At 43.3% G+C, this 14226-nt stretch overlaps 1 protein-coding gene across 1 annotated transcript in view; it reads right to left on the reverse strand.

Moving 5' to 3' along the window:
• ST13 (ST13 Hsp70 interacting protein) overlaps positions 1-14226 on the reverse strand; it is a 62830-nt gene that overhangs the window by 25257 nt on the left and 23347 nt on the right. Inside the window, exons 4-6 of the mRNA XM_066596191.1 lie at positions 6023-6093; positions 5843-5909; positions 4204-4288 (exon numbers count right to left, since the gene is read on the reverse strand). Of these exons, the coding sequence (XP_066452288.1) occupies positions 4204-4288; positions 5843-5909; positions 6023-6093 (223 nt within the window). The remainder of the gene's footprint in view (positions 1-4203; positions 4289-5842; positions 5910-6022; positions 6094-14226) is intronic.

Consider the following 14226-nt stretch of genomic DNA (forward strand, 5'->3'; position numbering starts at 1 on the left):
CTGTGGAACTGATAGGGGCACCATGCTACATGTCTGGTGGGGCTGTGACTTGCTTAGACATTTTTGGGATAAGGTGTTCTCCACATACAATCTAATAAGCCAGCAAAAGACAGACAATACTCCCCCCAACGGCTCTGCTTTTCATACTATTGGGCTTGATTGGTGCGCAGAAAAAGGGCTTGTTCCGCTTCTGCCCAGCCGTTGCTAGGACTGTTATTCCAGGTCACTGGTGAACCGCACATGTCCCCCTCTTAGTTGGGACATCTCATGCTGCCACTCTGACAATGTTGCATGGAGGAATTGTATGCGGAACACGAGAGAGATACTGAAAATTCTTTTCAGTGTGGCCATTATGGATTATGAATCTACTCCTTAGTTTTGAAGCCTGTTCTAGACGCCTGCATGTGAGCTCCTTATGAGATTATTCTATATTTTCTAGAGAAACAGGGGCCCCCATTACGAAATCCCTAATGGTCCAATTGTCACTTCACCACTTTCCCTGAACTCTTATCCTCTCCCATAATTTAATCCCCACTCTATTTTTCCTCTCTCCTTTCTTCCTCTTCTCTTTCCTTATTCTTCTTTCCCTCTTCTAATGCTTTTGGACAACTTTTTTGTGACACTCAGTCGAGAACCACAATGCTATATTACCTACTTAGTATCTTTTTCTCAGGATCTGGCCCCTACGTTTACCCGGCAATATAAAAACGTCAGAACTTTGGAAAATTATTAGGAGATACCGGGGGTGGAACCTATAAGAGGATGTCAGCAGTCACAGCGAATGAGAGCTCCCGCTACACATCCTGCTTATAGTCTTGTACCCATGACTATCAGAATGCAAAGTGCAGTTCAGTTACCCAGCAAGGGACCCAGTATCTTCCCCACAGCTCCAGGTAGCCATGATGCGCCGCAAACCGTACCACCAGCTGGTAAAAGCCAACAGCAGTGAAATCAAAAATGGTGCCAGCATGCAGAGTGAAGACAACAGCATGCACGCAGCAGCAGAAACCTAGTGGCAAGACTGGCAAAGTTTGCCAGTGTAAATTCCCAATCAGCACTTCCATCCAGCCAGGAATCATCCCTGCACAGGACGCCTCTAACTTGGCAGCGGTGAGCCCATAGGCTAGGTGTCTAGAGGGGACACTGGAACATAGAGGGGAGAAGGCATGGCTAGCACAGAGGATTACAGATCACATTGATTCCCAGGGCATTCATCCACAGTACAGAAGGCAGAGTCCACATTTAAGGATATTCTAAGAGCAGTTAACAAGTGTAATACCCCATTAAATGGGAGCGATGCATTTCTTTGAAAATCTCAGGGCAGTTGAAGTTGGGTTAGACAAAAAAGAAAACCAGCTACGTAGCGGAACACGTTCACCGCACAGACCAGAGATTCCTGACAATAACTGACATGTGGGTAACAAAGAGCTGGGAAGAAAAAAAGAACGAGAACCCAATTTGAAATTGAAAGCAAAGTTCCCAGGAAGCAGTTGACAGCTGCAAACAGTTAAAAACCTGGGAGGGTTTTCTTGGGACAATAAGTTTTTTTTTGCATTTTCAAGAGGTTTGTTCTTTCCTCAGTCTCTTACATGTATACTAGCTAAGTTTATTGGGTTCTGCGATGTGATACACTGGAGACAGTTATTCGGATAGGTACTGTGTACTCAAATATATTTAGTTGGCTGAGAAATTCACAGTAGATTCATGGAACATGTGTGGAATGAGTGATCCACCAAACACCAGGCAATATTTCACTTTGATAAAGTGATACCAGCCGCTTATACTCTGCCCACAAAAGATGCATTTGTCCAAAGAGAACCTCCCCATGGTAAGAGCGCAGTGGGTGGGGAAAAGTTTTCACTCTCTGCATATGAAGTATTCAAGGTGGGTTAGTATACTGATACATTACTCAATTCCATTCCAGTGCTTCTTGCAGAAGTTCCACTCTGTCTACATTGTAGACTATACAACTACACTTGTCTTCTCATTTCCTTATATATCCCACCTACCTACAACAAACAAAACAAACAAACAAACAAACAAAAACACCACATACATCACCTAAGCGGCGCTGTCCGGCTCTGGCCATCAGCATCTTTTCTGGCTGGGGATTGGAAATCCCAGTCTCCAGAAAGCGCTGCCTCTGATTGACTGAGTGCTGTGATACTCAGCCAATCAGAACCAGCGCTCGATCAATCAATCACAACCTGAGATCCCTCTCCATACATACGCCAAAGCTGCAGGACGTAAACGTACATCCTTTAAAGTTAAGGGGTTAAGTACTTGCAGGTAAATATATCATGAACTATTTTGGATTATACTAAATTAAATCTAGACTGCTATTGCTAAAATTTAAATAGATGTGTAAACTTTCCCTGTCAGCAGTAGGGAGGGTTAATTTAAGAAAAATGATCTGGATGGCACACTTGTATCTGTTGCCAAAGTGCATTGTCCATGGTGATGCAGACTATACAAAGCTAAAACAGATCGAAAAAAGATGTAGACAAGCTTGAACAGTGGGCGTTGACTAACAGACTGGTATTTAACGAGGAGAAATGCAAAGTCCTACATCTGGGCAAGAAAAATGAAAAGAATATACAGAATGGGGGAAATTGGGCTAAGCAATAGAACATGTCAAAAAGACTTGGGTATACTACTAGATCACAGACTGAACATGAGTCAACAGTGATGCAGCACCCAAAAAGGCAAACAAGTCTAGGATGTATTAAGAAAAAACAGAGTCTAGATCACGTGAGGTTATTATCCCCCTCTACTCCTTAGTCAGACCTCATCTGAAATGCTGTGTCCAGTATAGAGCAACCAGGTTTAAAAAAAAAAAAAAACACAACAAACTGGAGCACAGTCAGAGAAGAGTTACCAAGATGGTGAGCGGTCTGCAAATCATGTCCTATGAGGAACCGTTCAAGCATCTGGGAATGTTTAGCATGCCAAACAGAAGGCTGAGAGGAGACTTAATAGCCATCTACAAATATCTGAAGGGCTATCACAGTGCAGAGAGATCAGCCCTATTCTCATCTGTACAAGGAAAGACTAGAAGCAATGGGATGAAGCTGAAAGGGAGGAGACATAGATTAGATATTAGACAGTGAGGGTGATAAATGAGTGGAACTGGTTGCCACGGGAGGTAGCGAGTTCTCCTTCAATGGAAGTCTTCAGAGGCTGGACAGACATCTGTCTGGGATGATTTAGTGAATCCTGCACTGAGCAGGGGGTTGGACCAGATGACCCTGGAGGTTCTTTCTAGCTCTATGATTCTTGCAACGACATGCATGGAAGCACCATCCGGGAAGTGCAGGACTACCTGTGCAACCCAATTAAATTGCAGGTTCCACCTACTGGCAGTGACAAGCACACTAACAAAACTAGAGAAAAATCAGTCAGGAAGGATAGAGAGAATAATTGTCTGTCCAACAGAAACCATTCCCATTTTGTAGGTGGACTTGTTGTTGCCTCTCCAGAGCACCTGTTGCCACTTTAATTAGCACCTAAGCAGGTTAAATGGATTCCCAATCTCTTACGCTTTACTAAGTAGATAGTCTATTATCCCTGAACTTTAAGGTTGCGTTCCCACATGGCACTTGTATGACGTTTCTATGATGCTTATGATGTGCATGAGGATTACACATCAACAACATGGCTGAAAACTGCACGTGTTTTTACACTGAAATGTCACAGTTTTGCGAAGCAGTCTTTAGTCGATTGACTTTTAAAGGTGACGCACCAGTATAACACCAAGCGCCAGCCTAAGTGACTATGGGATTATACTGCGATGCTTAAGGTATACTCACATGGTGGACTTTGGTGCGAATTCTGCAATAAGATCCACACCAAATCTGCATCTCATTTATTTGAATGAGAATCCATGTTACGGTCATCACAACACGGATTTTACCACCATGGATTTGATACCTGTTCCCCAGGGGGGGAAAAAAAGTCACTTGTTACTTCTTACAAGGATTCGCTTTGGATATTCCACACATGGCTTTTGCCCATTTACAAGGACTGAATCCCAGCTAACCTGCGGCACGTTTAGAGGAGGAATCCACCGTCACATAACCTTCACGTTCCCTTAAATTTTTTTAGCAGTATAACATCAATTATATATAGACAAAATACACACCATAAGCATACATACACTACTATTAAATTCATTACAGAATGAACACTGGTTTCTTTCCTCACCTTGCTCGTTTTGCGTACAGTATAGCAACCCGTGGGTTAAGTTTAATAGCTTCTGTAAATAAAGTAACAGCATTCTCGAGATCACCTGAACGCCAAAAAGAATGAAAAATCAAAGAGTCATACTTTTAATTGCAAACACAAACTTAGATCAACTTAGAGTCATCGAGTTACGTCTACTATCTAGACACCCATCTCAAGTGTAATTATTTAAAAGAGGTATTGTTTAAAATTGGCTAAACCCCCCTCCCCGCCTCAACCCCCCCCCCGCCCCTAAAAAAAAATAAACAAAATGGCATCTTTACTCATTACCCAATCTATAAACTACACAGAAAATGCCCAGAAAGCGCCTCAGAATCGTCAAGCAGTTGATATGAACATGACAGTTCCAATCCTCCAAAAGGGGGAGAGCTGCGGAGACAGTTGGGGTCTCTCTTGTATGAGAGTGTCCCCAAGCGGAAAATTGATAGAGAAACAGCTATTAATACAAAAATGTTTCCGCGCTCGTGGGACTGTTTCAGTTCAGTAATCAATCAATTCCAAACTGAAAAGCACTTCCACTTACTCGAAAGGAGGGAGGGTATGATGACCAGAAATCCCTCTCCTTGAAGTGATGCCTCCTTACTGTCAAATAAACGCCACGTTCTAATCGCATTAATACAATGTCACCTTTATTCCGGTTGATGATGAAATATAGGCAACGCGTTTCTGTGCTCTCAGGCACCTTCTTCAAGCCAATCATCATAAGATAAAACAGCACATATATATATAATCATAAAAATCAACTTACATTAGGAACCCTCCGCAGATGTCAGCGGTTACAGGGACATCGGGGGCGTGTCAGGCGTTTCAAACATCATCATGACCGTCACATGATCGGCGTGTGACGTTCATGTTTCCGGTGGAGCGCGCGATGCGTTCCATCTGCAATGTCGCGGTTATGCTGACATCACTACGTCAGTTACGTGACTCGTATGGCGTTTATTTGACAGTAAGGAGGCATCACTTCAAGGAGGGGGATTTCTGGTCATCATACCCCCCTCCTTTCGAGTAAGTGTAAGTCCTTTTCAGTTCAGTAATTGATTGATTACTGAACTGAAACAGTCCCATGAGCGCGGAAACTTTTTTGTATTAATAGCTGTTAATCTATAAACTAGGAATGTCCTGTGACCAGGGCGTTTTCAGGAGGAAAGACTCATTTTGGAGACGCAGTTTACATTGACCATCTATCCCACTGGTGAGGAACATTACAAATCCAGCAAGTCAAAAAGTAACCAGACAACCCTTTAACCCTTTCTAATCCAATTTTGAATTCAGGGTTTCCTAAAAGGCTCTCTCTTTTTGCTGTTATATAATGGTGATATCTGCTGGCTAAAGCCAGTGTGTGTGTGCCAGAGAGCAATAGATGGTAAGAATACCCTGTTGGACGTCTTCTATCATTAGAGCTGTATAATCTTCAATCAGAATGTAGGAAAACGTCTGACAGTGGATTGGAAAGGGTTAAAGATCCGTAGGGGGGGGGGGGGGGGGGAGAAACGTAATGTTTTCAGTAAAATCTAAAAAGTGGTGATAAAAAGTACACATATATATTAATAAACATGTTCACAGGGCAAAGGTACGTGCAGAAAAAAAAATTTTTTACCATCTCCCAAAGCATTAATTGCCTCCACTTTCTTTTCATTTGCCTGGTCAATCATTTCTTCTGTAACCTGAAATTTAAAAAAAACGAACAACTAGCGTAAAGATACAATATGCTAGTCATGACTGGTGTATACAAGTTAGTACAACTATAAGAAATACAATCAATAATTAATACTGTCACCTCTATGTCATCGTTTCCCATTTCTTGAGGGGCTTCATCATCAGGAGGGACCACTCCTTCCTCATCAATTTCTAGAACAAAATGAATATCACACATTATTATTAACAATTATCACAAAAATTACATACACGGGGGTGAATCGCGTTATCTGCACTCCAGTTAGATTAAAACTTCTGCCGATTGCACCGTCTTATCAACGCTTTCCGTTGTAGTCGTTGTCTTCCCAGTCACTGCTGTGCAGGTTGAACGTGTTACTTCAGTTAATTTGTGGCTGCAAGAAAAATGTCCGCCCACTTGTAATTTGTACAAAAGAAGAGCAGCCAGTTACAGCCATTCAATGATGTCATTGAATAGTGTGATTGGCTGAAGCCACGTGCGCCTTCAGCCAATCACAGCCATTCAATGCTGTCATTGAATGGCTGTAACTGGCTGACGGCGTGTGTATTAGCTTTCTGGAGGCGGGGATTCCAAGCCTCGCATTCAGAAAGCAATGCTGCGCCGGGGACGAGGAGCGAGCGACATCCTGCCGGAGCACGACAGAACGCCGGGGGAGGTGAGTAATGATTTTTTTTTTTTTTTACACTATATTACCGGCGTATAAGGCGAAAGCTGGGGGGGTCGTCTTATACGCCCCGTCGCCTTATACGCCGGTATATATAGTGTATTGCATAACTTTTGTAAAAAAGATTTGTAGGGAGATTGGTGGGTGGGGAAATTCTGCCATTTGTTTTTCAGATTTCATTTTTTATAGCGTTCAGTGTGCAGAATAAATAGTGTGATAACATTATTCTCTAAGTCAGCACGATTCTGGCAATACCAAGTTCATACAGTTTTTTTATGTTTTGCTATTTTTGTACATTTAATACATTTTTTTTCTTAAGGTTTGCTTTTGTGTCGCCACATTCCAAGAGCCGTATTAATTTTATTTTTGCCAGAGCTCTAGAAGGGCCTGTTTTTTGCGGGATGAGCTCTAGTCTTCATTTATCTAATTTTTAGGAACATGTAAAATTTTGATCACTTTTTATTCCATTTTTTTTTTTAGGGGCAGAATTACAAAGTCTGTAATTCTGGCATGTCTTATTTTTATTTTTCACTGCATTCTCTGAGCAGTATAAATAGTAATTCTACAGGCCAGTACGATTATGCCAATACCAAATTATAATAGTTTTTTTTTTTTTTTTCACTACTTTTTCACAGTTCAAAAAAAAAAAATGTTTTCTACCACTGCATTCAAAGTTTAATAGCATTTAAATTTTTTATTTTTTTTTTACCGGGTTTTCATTTTGCGGGAGGAGTTGTACTTTTTATTAGTACTATTTATTGATCTGTGCAGAATTTTGATCACTTTCTATTCATTTTTTTGTATTTTTGCCATGTTTAAATTTTTTTCCCATGCTGTGCACCCTGCAGACTAACTTCTTCCCGCTCCAGGACGTACATTTACATCATTTACATGTATGAAGAGAGATCCTGGTGAAACCTCTCTTCCTACAGCGTGCGCGTCAGCTGTTTATTACAGCTGAAACCCGCGGGCAATAACTGCAATCATACAGAATTACGTCATTTCTGGGCGTGCCACTCAAGGGGTTAAATTATCTCTTTGGGTCAGAATGGGAAAGAAAATAAAAACAATTCCACTGTTTAACCCCTTAAGGACATGGCCTATTTTGGGCTTAAGGACGCAACGATTTTTGGCGGATTTTCTTCTCCATTTTTCAAAAGTCATAACTTTTTTATTTTTCCGTCGATGCGGCCGTATAAGGGCTTGTTTTTTGCGTGGCGAACTGTAGTTTTTATGAGTGCCATTTTTGGGTACATTCACTATAATGTAAAACTTTTATTATTTTTTTTATGATCGTAGGGAGAGAAAACGCATCAATTCTGCCATAGTTTTTTTTTTACAGCGTTAATCATGCAGCATAAATGACAATCCTTTTTTTCTGCGGGTCGGTACGATTACAAAGATACCAAAATTCTTATTTTGTTTTTAGGTTTTTCCACTTTTCTGCAATAAACACTAGAGATGAGCGAGCATACTTGTCCGAGCTTGATGCTCGTTTGAGTATTAGGGTGCTCGAGATGCTCGTTACTCGAGACGAGCACCACGCGGTACTCGTCTCGATTAAATGAGCACTGACCATTGAATTCAATGGAGCCGGCAATACAGCCGGCTCCATTGAAAGCAATGGGCTGCCGGCGTGCGCGGGATGAATTGTCGGGAAGGGCTTAAATATATAAGCCCTTCCCTGCAATTCATCCAGAAATGTGTAAAAAAAAAAAAAAAAAAAAAAATATATAAATATAAAAATTTATTTTTTTATTTTTTTTTTATTTTATTTTTTTACACATTTCTGGATGAATTGCAGGGAAGGGCTTATATATTTAAGCCCTTCCCGACAATTCATCCCGCGCACGCCGGCAGCCCATTGCTTTCAATGGAGCCGGCTGTATTGCTGGCTCCATTCAATTCAATGGGCTAACATCGTTCTGCCGAGACAAGGTAAGTATATTTTTTTTTTATTTTTACACATTTCTGGATGAATTGCAGGGAAGGGCTTATATATTTAAGCCCTTCCTGACAATTCATCCTGCGATCGCTGGCAGCCCATCGCTTTCAATGGAGCCGGCTGTATTGCTGGCTCCATTGAATTCAATGGGCTAACATCGTTCTGCCGAGACAAGGTAAGTATATTTTTTTTTTATTTTTACACATTTCTGGATGAATTGCAGGGAAGGGCTTATATATTTAAGCCCTTCCTGACAATTCATCCTGCGATCGCTGGCAGCCCATCGCTTTCAATGGAGCCGGCTGTATTGCCGGCTCCATTGAATTCAATGGGCTAACATCATTCTTCTCTGCCACAGCTGTTACAGCTGTGGCAGAGGAGAACGATCTTGATGCTGACAGTGCAGGGGGGTCTCACTCTTGCCACTATTGTGGCTTAATAGTGGGACCTGGGAACTTGAGATGCAGCCCAACATGTAGCCCCTCGCCTGCCCTATCCGTTTCTGTGTCGTTCCCATCACTTTCTTGAATTTCCCAGGTTTTCACAAATGAAAACCTTAGCGAGCATCGGCGATATACAAAAATGCTCAAGTTGCCCATTGACTTCAATGGGGTTCGTTACTCGAAACGAACTCTCGAGCATTACTGAAAGTTCGACTCGAGTAACGAGCACCCGAGCATTTTGGTACTCGCTCATCTCTAGTAAACACCCTTTTTTGGAAATTTTTGTTTTCTCTATCGCTGCATTCAAAGTCCTGTAACTTTTTATTTTTTTTATGTACAGAGCTCTATGAGGGCTTATTTTTTGCGCGACGAGCTGTAGTTTTTATTGGTACCATTCTGGGGTACATACGGCTTTTTGGATCATTTTTATTGCGTTTTTAAGGAGGCAAAATGCTAAAAATTAGCATTTTGCATCAGTTTTTAGTGTTTTTTTTAACGCTTTTTTCCCTGCACAATCAAAAAAGCATGTGAAGCGTATTGTACGCGTTGTTACGGACACGTCGAAACCAAATATGTGGGGTTTTAATTTTTCTTTACCATTTTTATGCTAATATAAGAAAAAGCATTAAAAAGGGGTTTTTAAACTTTTTTTTTACATTTTTCTTTATTCATTTTATTTATGTATTACGTACGTTTACGCCCTGTTGCGGGAAGGGGTTTAATGTTGCTCTGCCCAACCACAGGCATGAGTAACGCGTTACCTTTCATCTATGTGTCAGTAAGACTACATTGATCTCAAATCTATGTGATTTTTGTCTGTTAATACTTGGGCACAATAGACACATTTAGTTTTTAAAGTCATTCAATTTTGTCGCCATATACGGAAATTCACAAATGTATTTTTCTGTTGACAGATTGAGAGAGTGTTTGTATGCTGAGGGATGAGCCAACAGCCGCGTTGGTACCATTTTACTGCACACATGACTTTTTGATCACTATTTATTCCATTATTTGCCAGGTGACCAAAAACAATGGTCATCAATGTGCACAGGGGTGGGCTACGCCACATAGGCCAGTGCCTACAGCAGAGCTTTAGGGGCCCTGACCTGTATGGTCTTCCTGGCTGGACTTCTACTCACACTGCACTTACAGCACTCCACTCTAGGCGGCCACCTTCTCCTTCACCAGAGTCTTCAGGCCGGAGAGCGAGGAAATCTTTAAGGCTCTAGAATCTTCCCTGGCCCAAAGACAAAGTGCTGAAGCTGCAGATACATTGAGCTGAGGTGCATGGATGGCTGCAGGGACCTTACAGCGACAGGTCTAATATTATATCAATACCATATATTACTGCAACAGTATAACATGCTGCATTACATTAGATTGCCAGCACTCCAGCCAATCAGCTCATAGAAGGGGGGCGGCTTATGCTAGAACTGCGTCATTTTCAATGATTACCATCCTGTCTGTACACGGATTACTGCGCTTTTTAAAGCAGTTGTGCAAAATACTGCAGTGCGGTTCTATTCCCTCCAGTGGAACAATGCTGCAACACTCAGAAAATCTGCTTAATAAACACTCTGTGTGCAAACAAAGCCGTAGTCCGATGCAAACCCTGAAGAGGTCACAGGGCTCATCTGAGTGCCAAAACCTCCTCAAACTGCTAAGTGGTGGGGTGCTAGGAATCACCAAGCCGATCACATACTTGCCCATCCTGAGGACGGGTCATCAGTTCTTGATGTCTGAATAAAACCGGTTTCCCATGGCCGAGAAAATCGTGCGACATTTGAACATAAACACAAATCTCGCATGAATATGAACCCCACTCTTTCCAATGGCGTCATACATGAGTGATTTTTTTTCCGCATCGCGATGTGGGAAACAAATTGTGGCACATCCTATTTTTGGGTGTTCCCTCACATCGCCCATTGTTAAAATGGGGTCGGCAGCAGCAACACACCTCGTGCTAGGTGCAGGCGATGTGAGGTTTCCCCACTGTGAACAATGAGAGAAAGTCTGCAATCCACCCCAAAGTGAAGGATCTCCACTTCGCCGAAGGGAAATAAATATTAAAAAAAAACAACAAACAAAGCAGCAACGCATGTTGGCGAGCGTGTTATCGGGCCGTAATTCTCAGCCCAATAGCACACTCTCCCCTGTGAAGTTAGCCTAACCACTTTATAAGGAAGGATGAAAACTATTCTGGACTTTGGGGCACAGATGTTTTTTGTTTTTCATCTCTGCATTCTGAATAGCAGAACTTTTTTTACTTTCCCTCTGACGCAGCAGTTCGCATCTTTCAGGACGAGTTATAATTTTGGGGTGCTTGTAACCTAATGATTAACTACAGTTGAATCATTCCTGGGAGGGAGCAGGGAAAACTGCAGCAATGCCTCTTCATTTTTACATTTTGCACTGTAGAATAGATAATATGGTGACAAGCTGCGGATGGGAACGTTTCGTCAATACCGAAGGTGGATTGTTTATGCTTTACTACTTGTCTGCAATAAAATAATTTTAAATAATTGGTTTTTGTGTCCCCACATTCTGAGAGCCAGAACCACTTCTATTTTTCCATCAACAGAGCTACATGGGGGATTTTTTGCTATCATATTGGGGAAAATACATTTTGATCACCTTTAATTCAACTTTTTGTGACGTGGAATGCATTTCAGAAACGGTGTTCCATACATAGTGCTGCCCATGCAGGATAAATAATGGGATAGGTTTACAGTATGGATCCTAATGAATGCAGTGATGCCAATTTAATATAGTTTTTTGGCCCATAATATTTTACTTACAGGCCGGTTTCCAATGACCGAGAATCTTGCGCGAGTTATGTGTTGCAAGACTCCTAAAACTCACACAAATATAAACTCCATTCTTGTGAATGGAGTCAGACACACCAGCGATGTTTTCCCTCACTGTGATGTGACACGTGGAAAAAAAAGCCACAACTTGATGTAAAGTCCAGTTATCTCTGTCACCGTTATACAGCAGATGGAAATAAAGAGGTTAAAGAAGAATTTCCTTTTCAGGACCTTACCCCGTCCCACTCCCTCCGCTGCCTGCCGGTGGCTCTCAGAGGTGGCGAGGTTGTAGAGAAACTGCTGAGCACCCAGTTATGCAGTTTCCGTAACTCCCATAGAAGTAAATGGAAGTAATGTGAACACAGGACAACACGCTCTAAGGTTTCCATATCTCACATTTTTTTTTAAATAGTGTTCGCTGTAACTCCCACTCACCTTTATAAGACTTACAGTAATAGCATAACACTGGGCTAAGCTGCTTTCATAAAATCTAGCGACCCGAGTGTGTCCGGATGCAGCGGCCGGTGGGGTGAGTGCCAGGACAAGGTGAGGCCCCCAAATGGGAAAACCCCCTTAAGAGTAAGCGGCTACTAATGGGTCAGTGCCGGAGTCCTTGTTCCCAAGCTAAATCCTATGACAATTATATAGTTCAGGCAGTCAAGGAAAAAAAAGGAAACTGTTTTTCTTCTTTTCTTAAGTTTCACTAGAATACTGAATAAGGTAACTTGATCAGCTGCATAATACACTGCAATACTTCTGCAGAGGACAAGGACATCCCATAGATACCACGTGATTGCATTGTTGGAGAGAGCTGATGAACAAGAATGGACCCTTCCCCTTTCTAATTACACACTGAGTGCAGCATCAAAGTGTTATTTCTAGAGATGAGCGAACGTACTTGTCCGAGCTTGATACTCGTTCGAGTATTAGCGTGTTCGAGATGCTCGTTACTCGAGACGAGTACCACGCGATGTTCGAGTTACTTTCACTTTCATCTCTGAGACGTTAGCGCGCTTTTCTGGCCAATAGAAAGACAGGGAAGGCATTACAACTTCCCCCTGCGACGTTCAAGCCCTATACCACCCCCCTGCAGTGAGTGGATGGCGAGATCAGGTGTCACCCGAGTATATAAATCGACCCCTCCCGCGGCTCGCCACAGATGCATTCTGACAGAGATCAGGGACAGTGCTGCTGGTGCCGGAGCTGCTATAGGGAGAGCGTTAGGAGTTATTTTAGGCTTCAAGAACCCCAACGGTCCTTCTTAGGGCCACATCTAACCGTGTGCAGTAGTGTGGAGGCTGCTTTTTGCAGTGTTGCACTTTTTTTTTTTTTTGTATATCGGCCGTGCAGAGCATTGCGTCCTGCACTAATTTTTCATTGTCCAGGGCCAGTAGTGGTGAGGCAGGGACAGAAGACATATTTAGTGTATATGGGCAGTGGGCCTTTCCAAAAACATTTGGGAAAAAAAATCTATTTGGGCTGCCTGTGACTGTCCTCCGTGTACTGGGTCTCTGCTGGGGGTAGTTGTCCTAATTCATACGCAGCCAGCTAAGTGTTACAGCAGGCTTGCGCAAAATTCTTTTCTGCCTCTGTGTTGCCTCTTACATCACCGCTGTATTCCTGTCTACAAGTGTACTGGGTCTCTGCTGGGGGTAGTTGTCCTAATTCATACGCAGCCAGCTAAGTGTCACAGCAGGCTCGCGCAAAATTCTTTCCTGCCTCTGCTGTGCGTTCCGTAAGCGAAGTCAGCCTCCAACCAAGGGCCAATAAGCGGCACATTTAATTACAGCGTTCTGTTTCTGCACTACTGGTAATACAGCATGCTGAGGGGTAGGCCTAGAGGACGTGGACGCGGGCGAGGACGCGGAGGCCCAAGTCAGGGTGTGGGCACAGCCCGAGCCAGTGCGGTGGCCAGGGGTAGAGGCAGGGCCAGACCGAATAATCCACCAACTGTTTCCCAAAGCGCCCCCTCGAGCCATGCCACCCTGCAGAGGCCAAGGTGCTCTAAGGTGTGGCAGTTTTTCACAGAGACGCCTGACGACCGACGAACAATGGTGTGCAACCTTTGTCACGCCTGACGACCGACGAACAATGGTGTGCAACCTTTGTCGCGCCAAGATCAGCTGGGGAGCCACCACCACCAGCATGCGCAGGCATATGATGGCCAAGCACCCCACAAGGTGGGACGAAGGCCGTTCACCGCCTCCGGTTTGCACCACTGCCTCTCCCCCTGTGCCCCAACCTGCCACTGAGATCCAACCCCCCTCTGAGGACACAGGCACGAGTGCCTACCGGCCTGCACCCACACCCTCACCTCCGCTGTCCTCGGCCCCATCCAGCAATGTCTCTCAGCGCAGCGTCCAGACGTCGCTAGCGCAACTGTTTAAACGCAAGCGCAAGTACGCCGCCACGCACCCGCACGCTCAAGCGTTAAACGTGCACATAGC

Source organism: Eleutherodactylus coqui, chromosome 3 (assembly GCF_035609145.1).
Source record: "Eleutherodactylus coqui strain aEleCoq1 chromosome 3, aEleCoq1.hap1, whole genome shotgun sequence".
In the NCBI taxonomy this organism is placed as follows: domain Eukaryota; kingdom Metazoa; phylum Chordata; class Amphibia; order Anura; family Eleutherodactylidae; genus Eleutherodactylus; species Eleutherodactylus coqui.